Source organism: Excalfactoria chinensis, chromosome 12 (assembly GCF_039878825.1).
Source record: "Excalfactoria chinensis isolate bCotChi1 chromosome 12, bCotChi1.hap2, whole genome shotgun sequence".
In the NCBI taxonomy this organism is placed as follows: Eukaryota; Metazoa; Chordata; class Aves; order Galliformes; family Phasianidae; genus Excalfactoria; species Excalfactoria chinensis.
In genome coordinates, this window is record NC_092836.1 from 16,529,325 (window position 1) to 16,553,621 (window position 24,297).

General features: G+C 62.4%; 2 protein-coding genes across 3 annotated transcripts; both read right to left on the reverse strand.

Annotated features, from left to right (window-relative positions):
* Positions 1-209: 209 nt before the first annotated feature.
* Positions 210-11,053, reverse strand: GNAI2 (G protein subunit alpha i2). Its single transcript, XM_072347833.1, has 9 exons — positions 10,871-11,053; positions 5,622-5,664; positions 5,112-5,253; positions 4,637-4,797; positions 2,978-3,106; positions 2,417-2,546; positions 2,060-2,213; positions 1,170-1,370; positions 210-1,064 (listed from the first exon to the last, which is right to left on the reverse strand). The coding sequence occupies exons 1-8, from the start codon at positions 10,986-10,988 to the stop codon at positions 1,180-1,182; spliced, it is 1,068 nt and encodes a 355-aa protein (XP_072203934.1). The 5' UTR covers positions 10,989-11,053; the 3' UTR covers positions 210-1,064; positions 1,170-1,179.
* An 898-nt stretch (positions 11,054-11,951) lies between these two features.
* SLC38A3 (solute carrier family 38 member 3) lies at positions 11,952-21,433 on the reverse strand. 2 transcript variants are annotated; one of them, XM_072347834.1, is made up of 16 exons: positions 21,298-21,433; positions 16,851-17,027; positions 16,130-16,211; positions 15,934-16,049; positions 15,756-15,829; positions 15,586-15,678; positions 15,424-15,505; positions 14,711-14,793; positions 14,579-14,637; positions 14,337-14,504; positions 14,181-14,260; positions 14,013-14,113; positions 13,797-13,921; positions 13,463-13,607; positions 13,278-13,381; positions 11,952-13,072 (listed from the first exon to the last, which is right to left on the reverse strand). In XM_072347834.1, exons 2-16 carry the CDS (start codon positions 16,958-16,960, stop codon positions 12,968-12,970), a joined length of 1,527 nt encoding a protein of 508 aa, XP_072203935.1. In that variant the 5' UTR covers positions 16,961-17,027; positions 21,298-21,433; the 3' UTR covers positions 11,952-12,967. The 2 variants fall into 2 exon arrangements, with proteins under 2 accessions (XP_072203935.1, XP_072203936.1); XM_072347835.1 differs by lacking the exon at positions 21,298-21,433 and having other exon boundaries at positions 16,851-17,240.
* Positions 21,434-24,297: the final 2,864 nt, after the last annotated feature.

The window sequence follows — 24,297 nt, forward strand, 5'->3', positions numbered from 1 at the left end:
CCAAGATGGCATCCCCAGGTGAGTGCCAGCCTGCAAGGGACCCCCTCTATGGACACCCAGGGGGGGCTCTGAGCCCACACATCACCTCAAACCCCAAGGGGACCTCAGATTGCTGCCAAGACCCTCCTACATCCCCCCTCCCCCACAGAGACACACAGAGGAGGAAGAAAGCAACCACATCACCCACCACATTGATGCGGGGGGGGGGGGAAGGTTGGGGATCATTCATATTCTCTTTTTTTCCTTTCTACATTTTATTATCTCAAACCATGTGAACAATTCAGAAAAACATCCCGTGGGAAAAGCAGGAGCTGAGGGACAGAGGGGGGAGGGAAGGCAGCCCCATACAGCAGGGTCCGCCCCCCGGCACAGCTAGCCCTACCTGCTAGGCCCTATTAGAGAGGGGCAGGGGGGCAGCAGCCCTCTCCCCCCAGCCCGGCGCCAGACAAAGGGGACCCCCCCGCAAGGCACACGGTTTCGGCATTACCTGCACGAAGACGACGCGACCACGTAGCACTTGATGCTTTTAAATAGTTTCTTAAAAAGGTTTCTTTAAAAAGCAACGTAAACCAAGCTTGGTGTGTGTGTGTGTGTGTGTGTGGGTGTGGGTGTGTATGGGTGGGTGTGGGTGGGTGTTTGTGTGTGTGGCTTGTCTTTTTGCTTGTATTTTTTTCTCTTTGCTGGTTATTAAAAGGAATGTTTTCGGTTGTGTTTCCTGGGGGGGGTCCCTTCACCGGCCCCTGTGATGCCGGGAGCTCGGCGGCCCCCTTCAAACACGGCGATTTGGATGTAAACGGTGCGGAACCAAATAAAAAGGAGAGGCTGGGGAGATGGCGACCGGTTACAAACCGAGAGAGAAATCCTCCTGTCCCCAGCCCAGAAGGCAAAGGGGGGCGGGGGGACACCGGGGGCAGGCGGGGACAGCGCTGGGTCAGGCGTCGCAGGCGGTGCGTCCCCACCGATGCCACCACGGCCGTCACCAAAACGTCTCTTTAGAGGGTTGGGGGATGAAACCAGAGGAGAAGCAGAATCGCTGGGCACGGTCCTCCCTTCGTCGGTGCGCCCTAGGAGAGAGCAAGCCATGAGCGGGATGGGTATGGGGTCAGGGGAGGTGGTGGGCAGCGGGATGGGGACGGCACTCGCGGGTCCTGGAGGGACCCCGTGCCCACCTTGCCGCCCTCAGAAGAGCCCGCAGTCCTTCAGGTTGTTTTTGATGATGACGTCGGTGACGGCATCAAAGACAAACTGCACGTTCTTGGTGTCGGTGGCACAGGTGAAGTGTGTGTAGATCTCCTTGGTGTCCTTCCGCTTGTTCAGGTCCTCAAACTTGCTCTGGATGTAGCTGGCAGCCTCGTCGTACTTGTTGGCACCTGGGGAGGGAGAGATAATGCTGGGGATGTGCCACAGCCCCCCAGGTCCCAAAGGGCTTCGGGTTTAACTCCTGCTCATCCTCCCACAAAGCTGCCTCACTAATCAAGCCAAGTGTCCATATTGGGACACAGCTCCTCAAAATGCCACCATCCCGAGCACCAGGGCAGGGCAGAGTAACCACCACGCTCACAGGGTGCACAGTGCAGCCCCAGGGCTCCCTCACTGCCCATCTCCATCTCAGCCCCTGCGGCTTCCTAAGCCTCTTATTCTTTTCATCACCTCTGCTTTATCCACACATTGCCTTAAGAGCATGTCCAGGTGCAGCCTGGGCACCCAATAAGCCTTAAACCAGGGCTGCTCCTAACCCAGCTCTTCCACTCCTTCCCAAACCCCTCCCCTGTCCCCACAGCACCCCAAGTGTCACCCAACTCCACAGTGCCACGGGCCACCCCTCTGCCTCAGGCTGCACCACCCTAAGTTAGAGGTGCAATGCTTGTAGCAGGACCCACACCTCAGGACCACCCCACCGGCCCTAAGGATTCCCTGCAAGGAGTCCCAGAGGTTGCTGAAGCAGGGACCCCACACCCAGAGCCAGCAGAGCCGCTATCCCCATTGTCATTCTGGAACCCCAAGGCAAGGGGATGCAGCAGATGAAGCCCTGATAGGGCCAGCACTGCCTGCTGCACACCTGTGTACTCCGGGAAGCAGATGGTCAGGGGGCTGTGCACGATCTTCTCCTCAAAAAGGTCCTTCTTGTTGAGGAAGAGGATGATGGACGTGTCCGTGAACCACTTGTTGTTGCAGATGCTGTCGAACAGCTTCATGCTCTCGTGCATCCGGTTCTATCAGAGGAAGAGCACCGCATCAGGCAGGCAGGAATGTGCTGCCATACCACAAGCCACTGGCCTTGGAGCTGGGCACCAGGCACCCCACACTGCTGCACCAGGCCAGCAGCCACCACAGCAGGGTAGCAGGTCACCACCAGCAGCATGGGGTGGGGACCTCCCGGAACACCCTAAAGCTGAACTTCAACCCCCTCGCTCACCATCTCCTCATCTTCTGCCAGCACCAGGTCGTAGGCGCTCAGGGCCACGCAGAAAATGATGGCCGTCACCCCCTCGAAGCAGTGGATCCACTTCTTCCGCTCTGAGCGCTGGCCGCCCACGTCGAACATCCTGCAGGGCAATGGCAGTGTGGGTGAACAGCCCCCCAACTGCTGCACCCCCAGCCCTAACTCAGCTCTCCCAGCAGAGCGGGGTGATGCCCTCTGCTGAAGTGCCGCCCTTACGTCCCACCAGTGCTGGGCTGGGGATGCACAGGTGGGATTATGGAGGATGATGGCAGCTGCAGCAGAGGCTGCCCAGGCTCCACAGAGCACCGCATCCCTCCAGGGTGGATTTTCCTGACTCACTCTGCTCACCTGCTGGGGAGGCTCTACCACTGCCGTGTCCCCCCAGGGCCACCCTGTCCATCCCCACCACACCCTCCAAAGCCTTATGTGAGCACAGAGGGGAGCTGTGCAGCATTGCTTGGCCAACCCCAACCTCCATCACCAGCAGCAGCTCAGCACCAGGCTGGCACGCCGAGGGTTTGCATCCAGACCTACTTGAAGTGCAGGTCCTTGAAGGTGAAGTGGGTCTCCACGATGCCGGTGGTCTTCACCCGGGTGCGCAGCACGTCCTGCTGGGTGGGGATGTAGTCGGCCCGCGCTATCCTCTCCAGGTCGTTCAGGTAGCTGTGGGGGAGGTGGGAGGGATGGTGTCAGGTTTGGGGTGGGGGCACACTGGGCACAAGGCCAAGCTAGTCGTCTCTATGAGACCCCACCACCAGGGACACAGGGACATGGGGCCACTCGGCCTGCAGAGCCCAGCAGGTGACGTGGCCCAGGGGACCATGCCTGCACCGCCATGACGCTCCCAGCCCGGGAAACGGAAGGAGGAAAGCATTCATCGCCACGGCAACGGGCCGCAGCCCAGCGGAAACCACTGCTGGCTCCGTGCCTCCATAGTCAGTTACACGCACAAAGGGCTGGTCCTGCAGGAAGAGGGTGCAGGGCTCGGCCCCCGGCACGGCCAGCCCCAAACCCCCAGCAGCCGCGATCGCTGCGGCTTGAGTTAATTGGGTTACGATAAGCAGCCGCCTGCCGCGCGGGGCTGTAATCCAGCCAGGGCTGTGCCAATGGGACGCAGGGATACGGCCACGGGGGGACACTGAGTGGGGATGTGGGGACCCCACAGAGGGCGTGGGGCAGCTCGGCGGTGACACGGCCGGCACACACCTCCACTGCGAGCTCAAAAACAGCCGGAAATCACCCGGCCGCGGCTGCCACAAAAACAGGAAGCGAGCGGCGGGGAGGCAGGGCCGGGCTGGGCTCGGACCTCGGCCGTGTCACCAGGAGGGGAAGGGAAGGAGAGGCACACGGCTTCCCGGCCTTAGCCTGGGCACGGCACAGGGCATCGCCCCAGCAGCTTGATGCGGGCACTGAGCAGCGCTTGTCCTTCGTGCTGCTGGGACGGCCATAGGGATGCCGCTTGGCACAGGCGCCTCCTAAAGGACACCACCGCCCCACGTGGCACCACGACGGACACCAGGCTCCAAAAGCCCAAAGCTGAGCTCCTCCAGCAGTGGCTTTCGGGCATCGTTTTCCCAGTGCAGAACAGCAATCGTGCTTTAGGCAGATTAACTTATTTATTAAATCTTGTTGGGGATAAACCGAACCAGATGCAGTCAATTTACCTCCCCAAGCACCAGCTTGCCAGCTCTTACGCCAGCAGAATGCTGATTTCTGCTGCATAAACTCATTTGAAAAGGATCAAACAACAAAGCAAGTGGGCTTGAGTGCCACACTCAGAACAAGCACCCCCATTTTTCATTGCGGATACTTCCCTGTGCGCACAGGACAAGGAGGAATGGCATTATGCTTAAAGAAGTGAGATCTAGGGGAGATGTTAAGGGGAAGTTCTTTGCTCAGAGGGCAGTGAGGTGCTGGCAGTGCTGCCCAGAGCTGTGGGTGCCATCCCTGCAGGTGCCCCAGGCCATGGAGGGGCCCTGGGCAGCCTGAGCTGGGGGGCAGCAGCTGATGGCAAGGATGGAACTGGATGATCTTTAACATCCTGTCCAACCGAAGCCATTCTATGATTCTATGAATGCAGCTTGGATGCTGCACGCCTGGGGGAGCGCTGCCCCGACCTTAACATCACAGAACAGCTCCATAGCACAGCGACAGGTTGAGGAGGAGAAGGAGGCTGAGGAGGAAGGTACTCACTAGGCAGCAGAGTCATTCAGCTGGTATTCACGGGAGCGATTGAAGCAGGCCTGGACCCCGTGGTCAGCCCACAGCCTGCGGATGACGTTGGCGAGGTCTTCAGGCATGATGCCCTGCTCCTCCGCGGTGCAGGCGAGTGCAAAGAGCTGGCGGGCATCATCCTGCAGCAGAACCAGGCATCAGTTCCATGAGCCCCAGGGATCCCCACCAACCCATCAGAGATGCCCATAGGAAAAAGCAAAACAAAAGAAAACAAACGACAGGAATGGCAAAATTCACCCCTCCTAGGCCAGGAAATCCACACCTGTCCTCCCCACTCCCACCACTCATACTTTGGGTTTTCCCTGCCCTTAGGAGGTCCTGGAGCATGGGATAGCAGAAGGGATTGGACAGGGCCACTGGAGCCCTGGTCATGCTTTGGAAGGCCCTGCTCCCAGGAGGGATGTGGGCACAGCAGGCTCACAGGGACACTCACTGCTCTGGAGGAGTCCCCAAAGTCGATCTGCAGGTTCCCCATAGCCTTGATGATGGCCATGATGGACTGGATGGTGTTGCTGTAGACCACGGCTTTGTATTGCCGGCACTCCTCCTCTGAGTAGCCATCTTCGTGGATGATCCTGGGGACACGGGACAGGGTCAGCATGTCCTGCCCACAGCCACCAGCCACCTCCCTGCCAGGTGTTTGCTTTCACCATGTCTCTCTGCTGCCGGAGTAACCACAGGCACCTGAGCTCACCTCCCCTTCCACTGCCAGCCAATGAAATATTCATGCCCTGGAGAGCACCCAGCCTGTAGGAGCTGGGCAGCAGGGACATGGGGGCACATGGGACAGCAGAAATCCCACTGGCAGCATCCCAGCCCTTCTCAAAGCACTTTTAGCCACCACAGCACCACCCTGAGCATCCCAAGAGCCCAACCCCAGTACCACTGTCCCAGATGTCCCCAGCATCGCTGCAGGGACAGGGCAGGTTCTTGTGCTACTCACTTCATCTGTTTGACGATGGTGCTCTTCCCGGACTCCCCGGCACCTGTGGAAGATGTAATGCACAAGCCATGAGCTACAGCCCAGGGCTACTGCCAGAGAGGCCCCCATGGGGTGCGCTGGGACCCTCAGTGCTCCTGCAGCTAAAACAGCCCCCAAAAGCCAGGGAGGAGCCCAGAAAGCTGAGACGTCTCCACTGAACAGTCCAAGGGACCCAGCAGATCCAACCCCCCTCTTCAGGGTGATTATTTCCAGCACAGAGTGAAGCACAGTGCAGAAGTAGCACCGCCACCAAAGGGGTTTCCATTGACCAGAGCAGAGTTTGGTTTAACCCTGCTGGGCCAAACCCAATGGGCTTCTACAGCAGCAGGTGGGGACAGAGCCCAGAGCAGGGCAGTGCCACAGCACCCAGGGGTTTCTGCACAGCTGGGAAAAACCCAGACAGCTTCAGCAATGTGTCAGTCCTGTTGGCAGTGCTGCTGTCACCCCAAGCATTGGGGATGTGCCACTCTGGCAGGCTGTGTGCGTCTGTTGCTCCCTCCCTCCCTCCCTTCCCATGCTGGGAGGGAGGAAGGAGTGAGGTCACCCGGCTGCAGAAAGGGGAAGCTGAAAGGGGAAGCTCAGAGGGACACTGCCCATCCCTTGTCCCTTCTCTGCACAGGGACAACAGCCTGGAGCAAACTCTCAACACAGGAGCCCCAAGCAGTGCTGTTTGGGGATGCCACATCCCAAAGTGCAACACTTTGTGTATCCTCTCTCATTCATCCCTGTGGTGTCTTTCTGGCCACACTCCGTGCCAGCCCCGTCCCCCCTGACCCACACAGCACCATGGAGGTGTCGGACAGTCCCCACGTGCCCAAGGCGTGTGCACCGCCACATCCCTAAAGCAGAGCCACCCTTATAGGGGGCCCCAGGCAGCTCATGGCAGGGGTGCTGCGCTCCAGCCAGAGAAGGGGAAGAGGAGCTCAAAAAAATGGAGATTATGCTAAAATTAACCTGCAAGAGCACAGCCTGAGGTTGCAGCCAAGGCACAGCAACAGGGACATCACCATCTGTGCTGTGACTCCAGGTACCCCATGGAAGCAGCAAGGGTCACGGCCCTGTATCCTCCAGGCAGGGCATCCCCCTGCCCACAGGCTGCTCTGGGAGGAGCTGCACACCCCAGGCAGGACCCTGCATGCACCCGCAGCATCTTTCTCTGGTTCTGGGACTCGGTGGATGACACGTGTTTCTCATTTGGCCCAAAATATATGATTTGGCTGGAACCTCGCAGGCTTGACCCGACGGAAATAAAACTGCGCTCGGCTCGGCGAGGTGGATCGGGTTTCTTGCTTTCTTTCCACCCAGAGCTTCCCCTGGCTCCTTTGGAAAAGGAGCCCTGCAGCCAGCCACGCCACGCGGAAAATTGCTGCTCACAGCGGGGACGGCACTTGGCCCCATAGAACCAGAACTGCACAAAGGGCACCGAGGGCCACTGCAGTGCCAGCCCTGTGCCACCTCCACCTGGAAAGCTGTGACAGAAGGGCACTGGGCACAATCCACGCTGACCCTGAGCATCTCCAAAGCGTATCCCTGCCTGGCACATCATCCCAGCCCACAGAGCCATCCCTGGAGCTCCCCCACCACTCTCCTGGCCCTATGGCACTGTTAATGGGGTGCAGGCATGACCCCGAGCCTGCTGTGGGAGCCCATGCCGGGAGGAGCGTGGGCGCACACGTGCGGAGCTGCGGCCTCCAAACCTCCAAAGCCAGCGTTGAGTCACAGTAGCTGCAGGGAAGGCATTCTTTCCTTTCGTAATCCCTGTTCAGCAGGAGTGCTCCGGTACCTCATTAACTCTAATAACCCCAACCAGAGAGCGGTGCCACCCCACAGCACCCGGAGCAGCAGATCCCAGCACAGCACAGCTGGGCAGCAACGTGGCACGGGCACAGCCTTTGGGCACGTGTAAAGTTGGGAGTGCAGCCACCAGCCTGCCATGCCATCTCTCTTCCACATCTGTTCGTTCTCCTCATGGCAAGACCAACAGGCCACCGGGGTGGTCGCGGGTGGCACAGGGATGTGAGTAATGGGAGACGGAAGCCACGTGGTGTTCAGGGAAGCCAGCAAACCATATAGAGGGGACAGGGATGGGGACAACCATATGGTGAGGGGAAGCTCCCAATCCCCGGAACACACCGGCTGCCGGCCATTCAGCCCCGACACAATCCATAGGCTGAGTGCCAGGCAGCACGCACTTCCGGAGCAGGGCAGCTTCCCACTACTGGGCAGGACACAGCGCTTCAGGGCTGGGGCTCTGCACCCCAAAGCATCACTCCCATCTGTCCCACAGGGCCAGCTCCCAATGCGGCACGGAGCCCAGGGCCCCAGGGATGCAACCATGCTCGTTCCCAGACCATACTACAAAAACAGGAAACAATCACCATCATCCACAAGGGGACAGAGGCTGGAGGTGAGGAGGGATGGGGTCAGCAGGGACAGTCCCAAGGCACCAGCTACGTCCCAGCCACCAAATGGGGTTTCCAAAGCACTGCACCAATAGCCGTGCAGCTGGGAAAACCCCCCAAAATAAAGGGGGGGTGGGGAAGAAAGGCATTCCCCTCCGCATTTTCCTTCCTATCTAAAAGTGCTTTAAAATTGCTTTAAAAATAATTGCATGTAAGAAGAATAAGAAAAAACAAACACAAGAAACCCCACAGTAATACTGTGTGCTTTTCCAAGCAGCCGTCTGCCCCGGCACAGAGCTGGCCACCCTCCAGCAGCACCCGGGGCTGCCCAGGCTGTGGGGTGGGCACAGACCCCTTTTGTGGGGGTGGGCACATAGGAACAGCCCCCCCGGCACATAGAGCACAGTGCCACGGCACGGACCTAGGGGGAGTAATTGGGTGTATGCAACTTGGTGAGGGTGCAGAACTACATCCATGGCCACCGAGGGAGCAGATGCAACAAAACAACCCGTTGTGGGGAGGGTGTGTGGGGTTGACAGTTGGAGGGTTTGGGCTGGACGTACTTTGGGCTGGGCACGGCCCTCTCCACACCCCCGCTGGCGTTCCGAGCTGGACAAAGCTATTCCTGTGCCTTTTTCCAGGAAAGAAGGCAGCGTTCTCCTCTCTTTCTGGCCCTGAAATCCCAGGGATGCCACATCTCTCCCGGTGTGGTTCACAGGCCCAGTCAGGTTTCGCTTAAAACCATCACCCCCGTTTAAAGCCCTGCACCTCCCTGCAAGCCCCAGCTCACCAAAGGGCTGCAGCAGAGCGTGGGGTGGGGAGCAGGGAGGAAGGAAAACCCGCGGGTGCGTGAGGCAGCGCAGCGCCGGAGAGCTGAAAGCAGCAGCCGGTGCCTCCCTTCCTCTGCTGCTGTGTGCACAGACGGAGCCACAGAGCCCGGCGTCCCCACCCTGGGACGGAACCATCCGAACAACAGGGTTGAAACTGCACCCTCAGCACTGAGAGCCCCGGAACAGCGTGCCCCAAGGAGCCCCTCAAGGCCATCCCAGTGCTGCAAACCCAGCCATGTGCCCAGCAATCAGCTTTGTTTGAGGGCAACATCTGCATCTGGGGCTTCCCAAACGCTTTCTAAGGCAGAGGCAGAGATCCCCAACAGTGAAGCCAAGGAATCTCTCTTCTTCCTTAATGCCAAGCAGGCGGTGTGGTTTAGGGCTGTTAGCACTGTGTCCACAAAGCCCACGGGGCAGCTGCAGAGCATCGAGGAGCACATCCCAAATGCATCCAGCTTTAGGGGGTGGGGGGGTGGTCTTCCCTCTCTCTGCTGCTACTCGCAGGTCCTGTGCCCACCGACAGCCCCTGGGTCTGCTCCATCAAAGCGACACAACAGCCAGAAAGTGCGAAACTCGGGGAGGAGGGTGCAGAGCAGCAGGACGGGCGTGCAGCCCCCATCCCCCAAACAGCAACAGCGAGGATTCTGCAGGACCACGGTTTCACTTCCGCCTGGAGCAGGGCAGCAGCTGGGGGCTGTGCTGTGCTCTGGGGATGCGGATGCAGCTGGAGGGGGATGCCAGGACAAGCTGAGGGGCTCCAAGCACCTTATGAGGACCCACCGGAGCCATCCCAGCTGCTCCCCACGGGCTCTCAAGTGCTTTCCAGACACATTTCAGTTCAGAAAACCACACTGAGAGCTCAGGGCCTTCGGTGCTGTTTACACTCGCACAGCTGCTGAGGTGGAGGAGAGAATCAAAAATTCTAAAAAATGGAGCTGTTTCGCTCTATTTTTGGCTTTAGAAACCCACCGAGATCAGTAACCGGAGCCTCACCCTGCATCAAGGAGCACAACCGCACTGCTCTCAGCCCGCTGCACCGCACGGAGCAGCCCCGCATCGCTGTGCCCCATCCCGAGCCGGGGGAACCCTACGGCCTCCAGCCGAGCAGCATCACTCGGAGCGAGGCCGAGCCCACGGCAGCCCCAGCAGCGGGGTCTCAGCCCCACGTGCCCCCTCCGCAAGGCCGCGGGGTTCCGCTCCTCCGCCGCTCCCCGTCCCGGGCTGCCGGTTCTCCCGTTCCCCTACACGCCGACCCCCCACGGCCCGGCCCCACCGCCGCACCCCGCCGAGGGGAAGCACCGCCGCGCTCCGCCCTTCTCCGCTCATTCCGCGCTCGTCGAGGCGGACGGTGTTGGAGCGGATCGGCCGCTGCCTGATTGCACCACGACTTCCTGCTGCTCTCGGCTTCCTCTCTTGAAGGAGGCGACGAGAAAAGACATTTTGTGCCGGCGTTTCCCCCCGACGGCAGCGGGGGGGGCGGGGGGGGGGGGGAGGAGGGATGCTCCTCCCGATCCCATCCAGCGCCCCGGGGCTGCATTGGGGCGGCGGGGGGCGGCGCGAGGACCCCCATCCCCAGAGATAATAGCGAGATGGGAGAAAATAAACGCTGCGTTTCGGGCCGGAGCGGGGGGAGAGCGCCTCCAAACAGCAACCGAAACAGCGAGGGGAGGGATGGAGGGATGCCCGCGGGTTCCGCATCCCACCCGGGGCCTTCGCTATGGGGAGCCGGAGGCGTGGCTGACCCCGCAGCACCCCGGGTGGGAGGGCGGGGGGATGAGAAGGGGAACCCCAGGGATGCGGGGGGTCGGAGGGGAGCTGGAAGTTGAGGGGCGGCCCCAAAGGAGGGTGGGGAATCACGGGCGGGGGGACCGCGCCGGAGACGCCCGACGGACGCCGACGCGCGTGGTGGGGGGGTGCGGGATGTAGCGGGGGTACCGCGGAGGGGGACGGATGCCCGGGGGACGGCGGCCACGCTCACCCAGCAGCAGCAGCTTCACCTCCCGCGCCGCCTTCTCGCCGTCCTCCCGCAGGTTGCGGTCGATCATGCGGGAGCGCTCGGCGGCCGCCTTATCCTCGGCGCTGACCGTGCAGCCCATGGCGGCGCCCCTCGCTCCGCGCTCTGCCGGCACTGCCCTGCCCTGCGCGGCGCGGGCGGGGCGGGGCGGGGCCTCTGTCGGTGGGCGTGGCCTATCCAGGGGGCGGGGCTTCGGGCAGAGGGCGTGGCGAGAGGAAAGGGAAGGGGATGGGGAGGGGGGATGTGGGAGGTGGGGATGGGGAGGGGGTGGTCCGGGCTGGGTGCGCTGGGCTGGGTTGTGATGCGGTGCAGACAGATGTGAGCTGCGCCATTGGTGATCCCCGGCACAGCTGTGCACAGGACCACGTTCTTTCCGCAGGGCAGATGTGGGCCAGGCCGTGCTGTGAGCAGCACAGATGTGCAGTGAGTCGTTTTGGTTCCTTTCAGGGCAGGCATGCATAGCGCCACGTGCCCCGCAGGAGACATGCCCAGGGTGTCCGTGGTGGCTGCGCAATGGGGCGCGCTGTGACCCAGGCTCTCCTGCCCCAGCCACCACCGGCTCTGATGGAGCACTGGCGCCGGGCTGAGCTCCCCATTACACCCTGTTTCCCAGAGCCGTGAATCCGAAACCCCGCTTTATCGCCCTCTTTGCTGGCGGTGTGTCCCCGCTCCCAGCCCCACCATCGTCCTCTGGCCTCCCCGTCCCGCGGCTGCGGCTCTCGGACACCCGTGGGACGAGACACGGAACACTCGAGGGGAGGGACACGGGGTTGCCAAGGGCAGGAAGCTCGGGGTACTCGTGGGAAGGGGCTCTGGGCACCGGTCCTAAGCGGAACGTGTGGGCAGCGCATCGGATCGACGCCCCGGGGGCACCCGAGTGGCCCGCTCCGCGCTCCCTCCCCTCTCCACGCGTGGGCAGCGCAGCTCCCGTGGCTCTGCTGCCAGCCAGTGGGGACGCAGCGCCGTCGTGTGCCCGCAGAGCCCGGCGGCGTCCGCGTATCCGTGCTGTCCCCGCGGTCCCCCCCCGCCCCACACCGGGCACGTCTCACATGTTTATCCTTTATTGTTACTTGAACGGAGCTGCTCGGTCGCGCTCCTCCTGCACGGCGCTCATCCCCATATATAATTTAACAGCGAGGCGCGGGGGGGGCCGTGGGTGCGGTGTGGGGACACCGGGGTGACACGGCGAGCACCGCCCCGATCCCGCACACGGTCCGGAGCGCCCGAGAGCCGCGCGACACATTAAAAAAGAACTACTCTTATTTACAGTATTTATAAAAAGCATCCCAGCCTCCACCACCCCCATATAAAAATAGGTCTCTTATTTACTTGGCGAGCCCCCGGCCCCCCTCACCGCCTGCTCGCATCCCCCGCGGCCCGGCTCTTGGCATGGCTGGGAGCTGCCCATGGCATGGACGGACAGACGGGTGGGTGGTGGGAGGACTGTGGGGCCGAGTGGTGCCCATCACCCTGGTGGCAGGGAGCACACGCATCCCACACCCCCTCCATCCCTCCATGCTGCCCCACATACCTCCGTGCCCCACACCAGTACCTCTGGGGTGCACCCACCCCAATGCCAGCGGCACCCAGCCCTGGCACGTGTCACCTTCCCCGAGCTGGCCCCTGGATCATCAGGTTCCCACCCAGTGGCACCGGGACCAGCCATTCCCTGGGCACCACATGCCAGCGGGATTGGGCAGTGAGGAGCTGGCAGTCAGGGGGTGAGGACAGCGGAGGACATGGGGGTGGCACGGGCACTGCTGAGGTGCTGGCCACCAGCCCTACAGACGCTGCTGTCAGGACTTGGGGCCAGCTGAGGACAAGCGGGTGCCTGTGGGCCAGGCTGGCCCCGTCCCCTCGGCCCCCGGTGAGGTAGGGAAGCGCTGGTCTCCCCATTGCACAGATGAGGAAACTGAGGCGCGGAGCCAGGAGGGGTGGGCACGGTCTGGGGTCCCCCATGTGCCCCCTCAGGCAAAGGGCAGGCGGCAAAGATGGGAGCCCCGGGGGGTCCTGGTGGGGACTGGGGGTGGGGGGGGGGGTCAGGGTGGGCAACCAGGGTGGCTAGTGGCTGCCGCCACTCCGGCCCCCCCCTGTGGCCCAGTCGGTGATGATGAAGCTGAGGCTCATGATCATGAAAAGCACCCCGAGGAGAGCGAAGCAGGCAGCCTGTGGGGGACAGAGCACAGGGTGGGGGCTGCCCACTGCCCCCGGTGCCCCATGGGGAGCAGGGAAGGAGTGCCCCCACCCCACTGAGAACCCAGGAGACCCCATCACTTCCTTGTCCCCATGCCTTCATCCCCACGTCTCCTGCATCACCCCACAGGGCCAGCAGTGCAGTCCACACAGCCTGGAGTGGGGACCCAGGGCTTACCAGGATTTTGGGGGTGGAGCGCAGGGGCTCCTTGTCCTTGGGCATGATACGGATGTAGAAGATGGCCGGGAAGATGAAGATGAGGCAGGGGGCAGAGGTGGCACCTAGGGCAGGAAGGGACCAGCGGGCAGGGTGAGCCCTGGGGGACAGCTGGGTGACAGGGACGGGGCAGCGCTGCCACTCACCAATCAACCCAAAGATGCCGAGGATGGAAGGGGCAAAAATGACCAGGAGGTTGATGAAGGTCAGCAGGATCACAGCGATGGCGACGTGGCGGATCCAGCTGAAGTTCTTGCCTTGGAACAGCATCTGCTGGATAGCACGGCGCACCTGGGGACACAGGGACGTGTCACACACCATCCTCAGAGCCATCCCATCCCTGCAGGGCCATTGGTGCCTGTTAGACCTTCCCATCCTTGTCCTGTCCCCAGGGCACCGTCCAACTGCTGCCTCAGTTTCCCCTCTCACTTCTCGGAGATGAGCAGAGCTGGTCACAGGGTGACCCATGGTGACACTCACCGGGAAGAGGACGATGGGGACAGTGAGTGTCACAGCTGTCAGCACGGCCACCCGCACGCAGAGGATCAGCACATCAAAGGGGTCCACTCGGCTGTAGGTGTGCAGCAGCTCCGACTCCACGCGCCCTGCAGCACCAGGGATGTGGGTCAGCACCCACACCACCCCCCACCCCCCCATGGGCGGGTGTTTCCCCATGACCCTGACCCCACAGCTCACCATAGAACGTGAGGTAGCCAAAGAGGGCAGCCAGGAAGTACATGAGGTACATGACGGTGATGGAGATGTTGGAGATGCACTGCATCTTCTTCTTGGAAGGGCTGAGGGAAGTGGGTGTCAGCACGGCCTCCCCACCCAACTTCCCCCCCAAGTCCCACCACCACTCACTCCTTCAGCTCCGTGTAGATGGGCAGCACCTCGGGGTGACACACGAAGGCGAAGGCCATGATGGGGATGGTGTACGCTGTCTGCAGAATGTGCAATGAATGCTGGGAACCCATTGCCCGTGCCCCCAAGGAGCCCCCACCGTGGAACCAAACCTACCTGGGAGTTGAGGGTGAAGAAGCTTGGGGTGCAGACCCCCCCCTCGGGGGGCAGCGAGGCTGCAGGACCATCCCAGTGCTCGCCGCCCAGGGAGACGTTGATGCCACTGGTGATGTTCCCCCCTTGCTCAGGCAGCGGGCAGGGAATTTGGAACTTCTTGTAGATGACCTGGGGGGGACGCTGTGTCAGTGGGGGGCTCTGGGTGCCCCCTCACCACAGTGACATCCCTGCCTTGTGCTCACCGAAATGAGGAAGAAGACCATGCAGCTGAGCGAGAAGCCACTGGCGTAGCCCAGGTAGCCTGGGGGGAGAGGAGAGCAATGGGCACAGCCACCCACCCCCCAGATTCCATGCCCACTCATGCCCCCACTTACCCAGTTGCTTCATCAGGGCCAAGGGCAGGATGATGGTGACGGAGACCAGGATCACCAGGTAGTTCCCGTTCAGGTACCAATCCCTGGAAGCAGAGGCAAGGGCATGCTCACACCCGATGTAGGATGCACGTTCGGAGGACCCCTCTGCCCTCTGCAGGGCTGGCACCCCTGAAATCTTTGGCCTGGCACCCGTGGTCCTCTGAGCCTGTGAGCCCAGGGATATGGGCACCCCCTTGAGGCCATAAGGCATCCCTGCACCAGCGTCTGTGGGGACATGTGAGATGCCATCTCCAGGGACAGCTGAGATGGCAACCCCTGGGGCTGGACCACTCTGCTGTGGGACCCCAAGGCCAGCATCTCTGCACCTCTGAGGAGATGTCCCAGGGAAGGGGCACCTCCTGGAGCCACAGAGATCTCTGTGCTCACACCTCCAGGGACCCCTAGTGCCAGCACGCCTGGGACCCCCATGCAGGCACCCCTGGGGCAATGTGCCCCGCAGGAGGAGGAACAGGTGGGCTGATCCCAGCAGGATGTGAGGGGCAGGGATTGGAAGTTCATCCCGGACTAATCCTGCCTGGGGGCTTATTCAGCACTGACAGTGAGCAAAAATAGCATTGGCTTTAATGCCATTAATCCCTGCCAGGGGCTGCACAGCTGGAGCAGAATCCAGGGCAGGGATGCAGTGGGAGGAGGACGGGGTGGGTGACACTCACGTGGTCTTCTCCTCCAGGTTGAGGAAGGTCTGGATGACCAGTGGCACCTCAGACTTGACAATGTACAGGTAGCTGGACATGGCTGCGGGCAGAGGAGGGCAGCGTGGTGGGGGGCTGCCACATGTCCCCACATCCCCTCCACATCCCATGCCCTGCGCTCACCTCCAATATTCTGCAGTGTGATGGCAATGGCTGCAGCCAACTTGCCCGGTGTGCCAAAGGCTCGGAAACCCAACTGCTCATAGGCACGGATGCCTGTGGGATGGAGACACGGGGGTGAGGGCTGAGAGGTGAGATGGGGCTGTCAGGACGGCAGGGGGCATCGCACTCACCCACGATGCCGGAGGATTTCAGCAGCAGGTGGATGGAGTAGCTGGACAGCAGAGCCACGGCCGTCAGCAGGAAGCTGCGAGGGGACAGCGCTGTCACCAGCCGCTCCTCGGGCACCTCGGCACCCAGGGGACATCAGTCCCCATGTCACCATGAGGCCCCCGTCCTGGCAGCACTCACAGGAAGAGGATGATGCCGGTGTTGGCCATGGCGTAGGCCAGCCCTAGGATGCCGCTGCCCATGATGGCATTGCTCAGGTTGAAGACAGACATCCCAAACGACGTCTTGCCTTCGAACTGTGTGACAAAGTGGGGATGGTGACACAAGGGGGAGATGCTGCCAAGGGGCACCCAGGGGGCCCCGCGCTGCCACTCACATCCGTGAAGTGTGTCTGCTTCTTCTCAGTGCCGTGGGGCAGGAACTCCTCCATCTCCGCGCCGCACTGATTCTCATCAAACCTGGGTGCAGAGGGAGGAGCGGGGCAGTTGGGCTGAGCAGAGCTGGGCTGGATGCAGCCCTTCCAGCAGCACCTCACAGCACCCAGCTCCCCAGGGCCCCAAGAGCAGTTCTCCAAGCATCTCAATGCCCTGAGTCCCATAGGCACCCTGAGAACCCCATGTGTGCCCCAGGCCCCTGAGCACTCCGAGCATTCCAAGTGCCACGAACAAGCCCAGCATCCCAAGTGCCTGGAGATTCCTGAGTCTCCCCAGGTGCTCTGAACACACCAAGACTTCTAAGCCTTCAAAGCACCTCCCCAAGCACTACAAGCACCCCAGGTGCTCCAAGTGCCCCAAGCAGCCTGGGTGCTCCAAGGAGCCCAAGTTTCCCAAGTGCCCAAAGAACCTCAAGAACCCTGAGTGTTCTGAGCTACTCAAGAACTCTGAGTATCCCAAACGCCCCAGTCTCTACAAGAACTCATGCCCCAGGTGCTCCAAGTGCCCCAAGCATCTCAAGTGACCCAAGCATCCCAAGAACCCTGAGCACCCCAAGTGTCCCAAGCCCGCAGATCCCAGAGCCCTCAGCCCCAAGCAGGGGACTGGCTCACCAGCCAGGTGCCCAGCCCCAGCTGAAGAAGTTGCTTGTCCCCAAGCCTCTACCTGTCACCAGGCAGTGAGGGGACACTGGTCGTGCCGAGCGCAGCCGTGTGCTTCCCGTTGGGCACCAGCTCCACCATCTCAGCCTGGACGGGCGGCTCTGGGCCCTCCATGGCAGGCACAGGACTCCTCGTGGCGTGGCGAGGCGTGGGGTCCGGCTCCGGGTGGGAGCTGCAGGGCCTGGTAGAGGAGTCTTCGTTATCAGGGCAGCACTGGGAGCAATAGGGATGGGACCCCCGCGCGTCCCCTGTGAGCTTTCAGCCTCCTGCAGCACTTTCCCTTCCAGCACCAGCGTGTGGGATGGGGCAGGGAGCTCAGCGACCCCCGCGTGAAGCCCTAGTGCTGCCGGGTGCTGCGGCGGGGGCTCAGGGGCACGTCAGGGCTGGCACCGGCAGAGCAGGAAAGCGCAAGGCTGTGAGACGAGTCCTTGGCAGGGGATGGCGGCCGGGCTGCTGAGCGGGGACGCCTTGGCAAGCGGCACAAAGCCGCCTCTGTGCGAGCCCAGCCCTCCCCGCCCCGCTGGGAAACGGCACAGGGCTGCTTTCTGGGGCAGGCTGGCAGCCGGGCCGTGGCCCCACTGCCCCCCGCTGTCCCCTGCCACCCTCTGTGTCCCCGCTACCCTGTGACGGGAGTCCTCCCCACCAGGGGTTCACACATCAGAGCCCCATCCATGGGTATAGATGCATCATCCAGCTTCAGGGTGAGATGGCTGGGATGCAGGATGGTCCCAAGCCCCAAGAGGACACAGCCACCCCATCATCCCACTGCTGCAGGTCCACATGAAGATCAGGGACTGCACCCATCCCACACACCAGCACTTGGGGTTGTGCAGTGGTCCTGGGGACTGCCTGGCTCTGTGTGTGTCTCTGCCCAATACTGACACCACAGGCTTGGGGGGGTGCTCCCCCAAGGGACAGCAGCCTCCAGGCACACCAGGGAAGGGCTGTAGCACCCCAACCTCTGTGGGTCAGTCCCATCACCGCCCTGTCCCCACCACCTGGGGACCAAAGAGCCCTGGGGTCACTCCGGGCCACACACAGCCCAGCAGCATCTGCTAGCACTGGAAGGTGATGGGGTTGAACCACGGGTGGGAATGCGGCACCAGGCCACCCCTCTGCATGGCACCTGTCCAGGTGGGGAAACTGAGGCACAGCAGGGCCCCAGGACAGCAAGGCCAAGCCCCGTGGTGGAAGAGATGAAACCACAAGCGGCCGCTGGGTGATGATTTATCCCCTCCACTGGGCCTCAGCTTGGGCTGCATCCAGGCACGGACGGGGCTGCCAGCACGTCCCAGCGCTGCCGTTAACTCCGCTCCTTCCCACCGCCGCCGGCACGTCCCTCGCCCGGCCCCCAGTGTCCATCCACAGTGCCAGTGCCAAGCTGTGAGGTGCCCGTGCCCCCCGCTGCAGCCCCCTCCTGCTTATGGCTACGTCCAGGGGCCGCCAGCCTCCCCCAGCACACCCGGCCCCATTTGTCATGCTGTGAGCGTCGCCCCCGGCTTCCTCCCGCCGGCAGTGCTGGCACGGCTCCGCAGCACTCACTGCCACCTCTGCGCCTGCCGGCCTTTGGTCTCTGCTGGTGGCACTGGGGAAGGGGCGAGGGACCGGTGACGCGTCGGTCGTGCCCCTCGTGGACACTGTTTGCTTTGTGATAAGGTTCTGTAGAACAGCAAATAGATGGCGTGGCGACGGCCCTCAGCCTGGGGCCTCATGGGGCTGCCCATAGCGGGGCGGTGGGCACCACCACCACCCAGGGACAGCAGGGAAGCAGTGCCCACAGGGATGCCTCTCGCTGTGCCATCAGCTCCCATGGGTCCAACCATCACTTGTCACCAAGCTCAGTGACGCCACATCCACCCCTGTCTCAGTGCCACCCCGTGCACCACGGCCAACACCCTGAGCCCCAAAGCTCTGCAGTGCCCAGACCCCAACCCGTTAATCCAGCACACCAGGGTGGGGGACGCAGCATTCTGGTGCTGTAATCCGGATTTAGTGCCAAGCAGCAGCAGCTGCTGCCCTGCAGTGCTGACAACCCAGCACCAGGATGGGGGCTGCACACCCCCCCCGTGCCCACAGGCTCCAGCACTACTCGGGTGTCACCGCGGTGCTCTCATGTTCCCAGCTCAGTGTGACGGCAGCAGCACCTCAGAGGCACAGCAGCACGGTGATGGCATGGCTGCTGGCACTGCCTGGGGTCCCTGTGCCAGCCTCACGCCACCACTGGCTGCCCTCCCCCCGCCCAGCACAACACAGACCTGTGTTTTTCTCCTGACCTGGCTTCCTAAATTTAGCACCCTGCCCTACTCTTAGCTACGTGCTGCGCTCCCACCTCCCAACACAGCGAGCACAGCCACCCTTCATCCTGCTGGGGTGAGGCCCTCTATGGGCAACAAATGGCTCTGGTTGAGACCCTCAGGAGATAGGAGACCACCATGAGGTAGCCCCTCCCCTCTCCTCCCCTCCTCATAGTCCAGTGGTGGACATAATGAGGCTGGGGATGCAATGGGGACAGAGGGGAACATCCAGCAGCACCACAGAGCCCAGCATGGGCACTCAGCCGAAGGGCGGGGGGACAACACACCATGCTAGTGGCCAGTGGCCTGCCAGCCTTGGGCACACCTCCTGCAGCCCCAGGCCTGGCCATGACCCCACTGTCATCACTGAGGCCCCATGGCCATGCGGGACAGGGAGAGGGTCCCTGGGACTAAATGTCCTCTGAATGTCTCAACACCGTGGCCATGGGCAGCCCCATCATGCTGGTGGCCATGGTCCACTCCGAGCTGGCCAAGCCCCTGTGCCATGCATGCTCACTCCAAACCAGTGGTGCTTGCCTCATTATTGGGATGGAGCTCAGCCCTTTTCCAGCAGTAGACATGCTGGGGTTGGAGACGTGATGGGGACAGTAGTGGCACCATGAGCAGAGGGTGGCACAGATGGCACATCCCCCTCTGGAGGGCTATGGGGAAAGCAAGGCACATGGTGGGGCACAGGACAAAGGTGCCAAGTGCGTGGCAGAGCTGATGCCACCTGGAAGGGGCAGGGATTAAACACGCAGACTGCCTGAATCCACGATTTGAGCTTTCCCATCACACCTAGGAGGGATGACAGCTCTAAAGCACACCTTCATCAAGCACCCAGCACCCAAAAACACGCACCACCATCCGCTGGGGTCACAGCTGTCCCCAGCCCTGCGTCAGCAGCCCTGCGGTGTCGCGGATGCGGGGGTGGCCGGGACCCCGTGGTGAGAAAACAGAGGGCAGGGGCCTCTGTTTTCTCAGTTCGAGGAGTCCGTGGGATCCCAGTCCTCCCCCCGGTCCCCCCGCGCCAAGGAAAACAGCCTCGGCCGGGGCCCGTTTGTTTGCCGTGGCCGCTGCCCCAGTGTGAGTGCAGCTGCAGCACGGCCGGGCGCCGCGGGACCTTTGCACCTGAGCCGGGCTCCGTGCGGCGGCAGCACCCCGATGCCAGCCCCGGGCACCCACACCGACCCCCATCCGCCGCCGGGGGGCACGGCCGGCAGCAGGGCACCGTCTCACGGTGACGGTCCGTGCGCCGACAGATGCGACAGCCGCGTTCGGGCACCAGCCGGCCGCCAGTGGAAAATTCCCTTCTCCTCCTCCGCGTGGGCACGGCAGCTCTGAAGGCCCGGGGCCGCCCCGTGTGCCCGCAGAGGGGAGCCCGGCTCCGGTGCCTCAGTTTCCCCCGGAGCTGTGCTGCCATCCCGCAGACACACACGGAGCTGCGGACGTCACGGCAGCGTTGTGCTCTGCCCTAAAAATACCCGCACGGCACACACGGCCCCACCGCGTGGGAGCCCCTGACACCCGATGCGGCCGCCGCACTTTCCAGCACTCACACACACACACACACACACATACACACAGTCACACACACACACACGCACCCCGCTGGCACGGCTGATTAAAAATTAAAGCGGAAAATAAAAGGGGGGGAAAGAAAGGAAGGAAAAAAAAACAGGGGAGGGGAGCGGGGGGGTCCGAGGGGCTGCTGCGAGCAAAGCGGGCTGAGAACCACCAGGAGCGGCGGGGCTCCCCCGGGGGCTGCAGCTCTGCCTTTTTATGAGCATTCGCAGGATTTTTTTCCTACGTTGTGGGAGGATTTCAGCAGCTGGAGAGGGAAGAGGGAGGTGAAGCAAAGCAAACAGCCCCTGCGCTGCTCCGGCTGTGCCACCTGCGAACCACTGCGATGTGGGGCGCGGCGTGGGGCAACGTGCCGTGGGGCAGCACGCCGGGAGGCGGCGGCTCCGTCCTTCTGCAGCATTCCCGGCTCGGGGCTCCGAAGGAACTTTTGGAGTTAGGGGAGGAGGAGGTGAGCGGCGAGGGGGTGACACGGACGGGGAGGGGGGGGGGGGGACCTATTTGCAGCCTTCGCTCCCGGCACGGGGTAGGGGGAAAGCGGGGAGAGCGCTGCGATGCGGCTCCCGTCGGTCCTACCTGCCCGACCCCTCGGTGCTGCCTCGCTGCCAGGCCCAGCTGCGTGCCGAGCGTCCGGCAGATTACCGAGTCTCCTCCGGCCCTAATCCCGACAGAGCGGGGATTAAACGGGAGCCCAGGCCCGCCCCTCGTGCCACGGCTCCCAATCTCCGTGCAGCGCTAAAGCGGACCTACAGGGAGGCCGGTGGCGAGGGGGAGGTGCGAGGGCTGGGAACTGGCGGGCACCGGAGAGGGGAGGGGGGGCACAAACGTGGGTGACTCCGGAGAGGGGGGAGAAGGGGAGCAGAGGGACACTGCTGTCCCCCCTCCCCGGAACCCCTTCAGGGTTCCCTGCTTGCGCTGAGGGCACCTTTTACCAATGAAATACTGGGGTTTGTCCCCCCAGAAAGGGCCCTAAAGAGGATATCTCTGCTTTGAGGGCATCCCGAGGAGCCCGGGGCTGCTGTTTCCCTTACTGTGGGTCCCAGGCACTGCGCGGGACTCAGAACCCTGCTTGCTGGCACTGCACCCCGCTTCTGGCCATGGGCTTTTGCTTAGGGGGAAATCTGCGCTGCAGCGTTGGGGCTCTATGGGTGGCTGTCCCTGTGCCATCACGCCCAGCGGGCCGCCTGCTTTGCGAGATTGTTCCTCACACACCCCTTATGCTGCAGCACCACCAACCAACGAGGCACCTCGCCGCCCCCGAGGCCTGCCCCGCATGGCTCTGTGGGGCCGCATTTGCGTCCCATGCATCTCTCCTATGAAGCAGATCGGTGGACCCAACGAGCGTGGCGCTCGCCCACGTCCCGCTCCCCAGCACGGCGAGGGCGGCACCGGGGTGGGTGCTGCACGTCCCGTGGACACCCGCGGCCGTTCCTGCCCCCCCACGTGCCCGTTGCCACCGCTCTCATTCGGTCGGAGACATCCATTAACTAATTTCTAATAACGGCATCATGCGTAAGTGCTGAACCAGCGCTGGCTGGCGTGCTGGGGCGAGGCGGCCAGGTTCGACGCGGGGGGGTCAGGACAACCAGAGCTGCTGTGCTCCATCCGCTTAACCCTCCCCGCCCCAGCGAGGGCGGGCACCCAGCAGCCACGTGGCACCGTGCCTCGTCCGGGGCTGTAAACACAGCCGGAGCTGCCGCCCTGAGCGCAAACACAGCCACAGTCTGAGCCTGGTGGGGATGGGATGCGATGGAGACAGGGCTCAGACCGCCGTCACTTGGAAATACGGCCTGTGGTCTTCAGCCCCGCGGTGTCATCCTCTCCCTCGTGCCCTGTCACGCTGTGCTTCTGCTCCTCTCCTTCCAGATGAATGCGAGCCATGCCCAGCTGGGCTCTGTGGGAAATCGGAGCAGTGAGGAGGAGGGAGAAAAGTCGCTGAGCCCTGGGACTGGAGCACATAGAACCACAATCATGGAATCATAGAATCACAGGATCATGGTTGGGTTGGAAAGGACCTTACAGCCCCCACCCCTGCCGTGGGCTGCCTGCCCACCAGCTCAGGCTGCCCAGGGCCTCTCCATGGCACCTCCAGGGATGGCACCCACAGCTCTGGGCAGCACTGCCAGCACCTCGCTGCCCTCTGAGCAAAGAATTTCCCCCTAGCATTTCACCTACATCTCCCCCTTTTTAGTACAAAGCCATCCCCCCTCATCTTATCCAACTATGTCCTTGTAAAAATTCCCTTTCCATACAGGAAAAGGGCTTTCCTGTAGCCTCTTCAGGCACTGGAAGGAGCTGCTGTAAAGTCTCCTCAGAGCCCCCCCTGGGCTGAGAATCACAGAACAAACTCAGAAGCACAGAACCACCCCACTATCTGTGCTCTGCTCCTTCTATCTGCCCTCACCAGCGCTGCCCCGTGTCCAGCTCCCAGGCAGCCCCAGCCTTATGCTCTGTGTCACTGCACACGAGCCCACGCATGGGATCAGTGGCCCTGAGAGCCGGCCCCGCCTGGCGCTGGATGAGGGCAGCCAGGACGGGGGCCGGGGCAGCTCTGAGCATCCTCAGCCATGAAGGACGGGCACCGGGCGCCGGGGGCTGGATGGGGTCATGCTCCGCTTCCTGGCATCCGACCTTCCTGCAGCTGAGACGGTGATGGTGGGAGCACACAGCTGAGGGAACAGCTTCATCTGCAGCCCCGTGGCTGCTCTAAAGCATGACGCCTCTATCACCTCTCCTTGTTGGGGACAAGGCAGTGGGTATCTCCGGTCCCGGTGCCAGGTGTCACCGCCCGCCCTGCTGGAGGGACCGGCACAGCTCTCCTCCACCACCATGCACACTCTGTCCTGCAGCCGGGCACAACAACAACAAGGAATAATTGGTTAATGCGATTTCAAAACATGATTTGCAATTATAACTCACCAGAGAGCATTCAATGGCCCCACACACCGGGAGAGTGTTTTTCTCCTTCATTTCTTCCTGGAAACTCTAACCCAATTAACTTTACAGAAGCCAGGAGCAAAACACGGCCCCACAGACCCGGCGGGGTGGATTTATCACTGCACTCAATCACGGCCTCCCCAGCACGTCCTGCAGTGCTGGTGATGAGGGACGTGGGGATGGGGACGAGGCGCAGCCCGGTCCTGGCTGCTGTGTGCCATCTCTGCTCAGACAGCCCCAAGTCCCACCAAGGGGATGAGCAATGCCCAGGTTGGCAGTGTCCCTCCTGCACCCGACACCGTCGCTCAGCTCCATCCCCAGCCCAGGCAGTGATGTCACTGCTGCCCCACAGCCCCACAGGGCCGGGCATCCCCACGTCCCTGCATCCTGGCCCCACGCCCAGACCCCTGTTCCTGAGCTCCCTGCCAGGTTTGCCCTTCACAGGTGCTGATCATCACCACTAAACAAACAACCTAATGATGTTCCCAAACTGCTCCCTGCCCTACTGCTCCCGGTTCCCACCAGTGTCCCCTGTTTCCAGGCCCCGCTGCCCTTCCTGTCCCCATAACCCCAAGCTCTGCCACTGCTGCCTTTCCCTCGAGCGGTTTGAGAGGCCGCAGGTGCTGCTGCCGCCCTGCA

What these genes read in the sequence shown, in the direction of transcription:
- GNAI2 (XM_072347833.1), bottom strand. Translation starts at nt 10,988, where the DNA reads ATGGGCTGCACGGTCAGCGCCGAGGATAAGGCGGCCGCCGAGCGCTCC. An exon ending in GGTGAAGCTGCTGCTGCTGG is followed by an intron (nt 5,665 to 10,870) that starts GTGAGCGTGGCC and finishes CATCTTCCACAG; the next exon opens with GTGCCGGGGAGTCCGGGAAG. An exon ending in TGGCAGAAGATGAGGAGATG is followed by an intron (nt 2,214 to 2,416) that starts GTGAGCGAGGGG and finishes TTCCTCTGATAG; the next exon opens with AACCGGATGCACGAGAGCAT.
- SLC38A3 (XM_072347834.1), bottom strand. Translation starts at nt 16,960, where the DNA reads ATGGAGGGCCCAGAGCCGCCCGTCCAGGCTGAGATGGTGGAGCTGGTG. An exon ending in AACCTGGAGGAGAAGACCAC is followed by an intron (nt 14,794 to 15,423) that starts GTGAGTGTCACC and finishes CTCTGCTTCCAG; the next exon opens with GGATTGGTACCTGAACGGGA. An exon ending in TCTTCACCCTCAACTCCCAG is followed by an intron (nt 14,261 to 14,336) that starts GTAGGTTTGGTT and finishes CACATTCTGCAG; the next exon opens with ACAGCGTACACCATCCCCAT.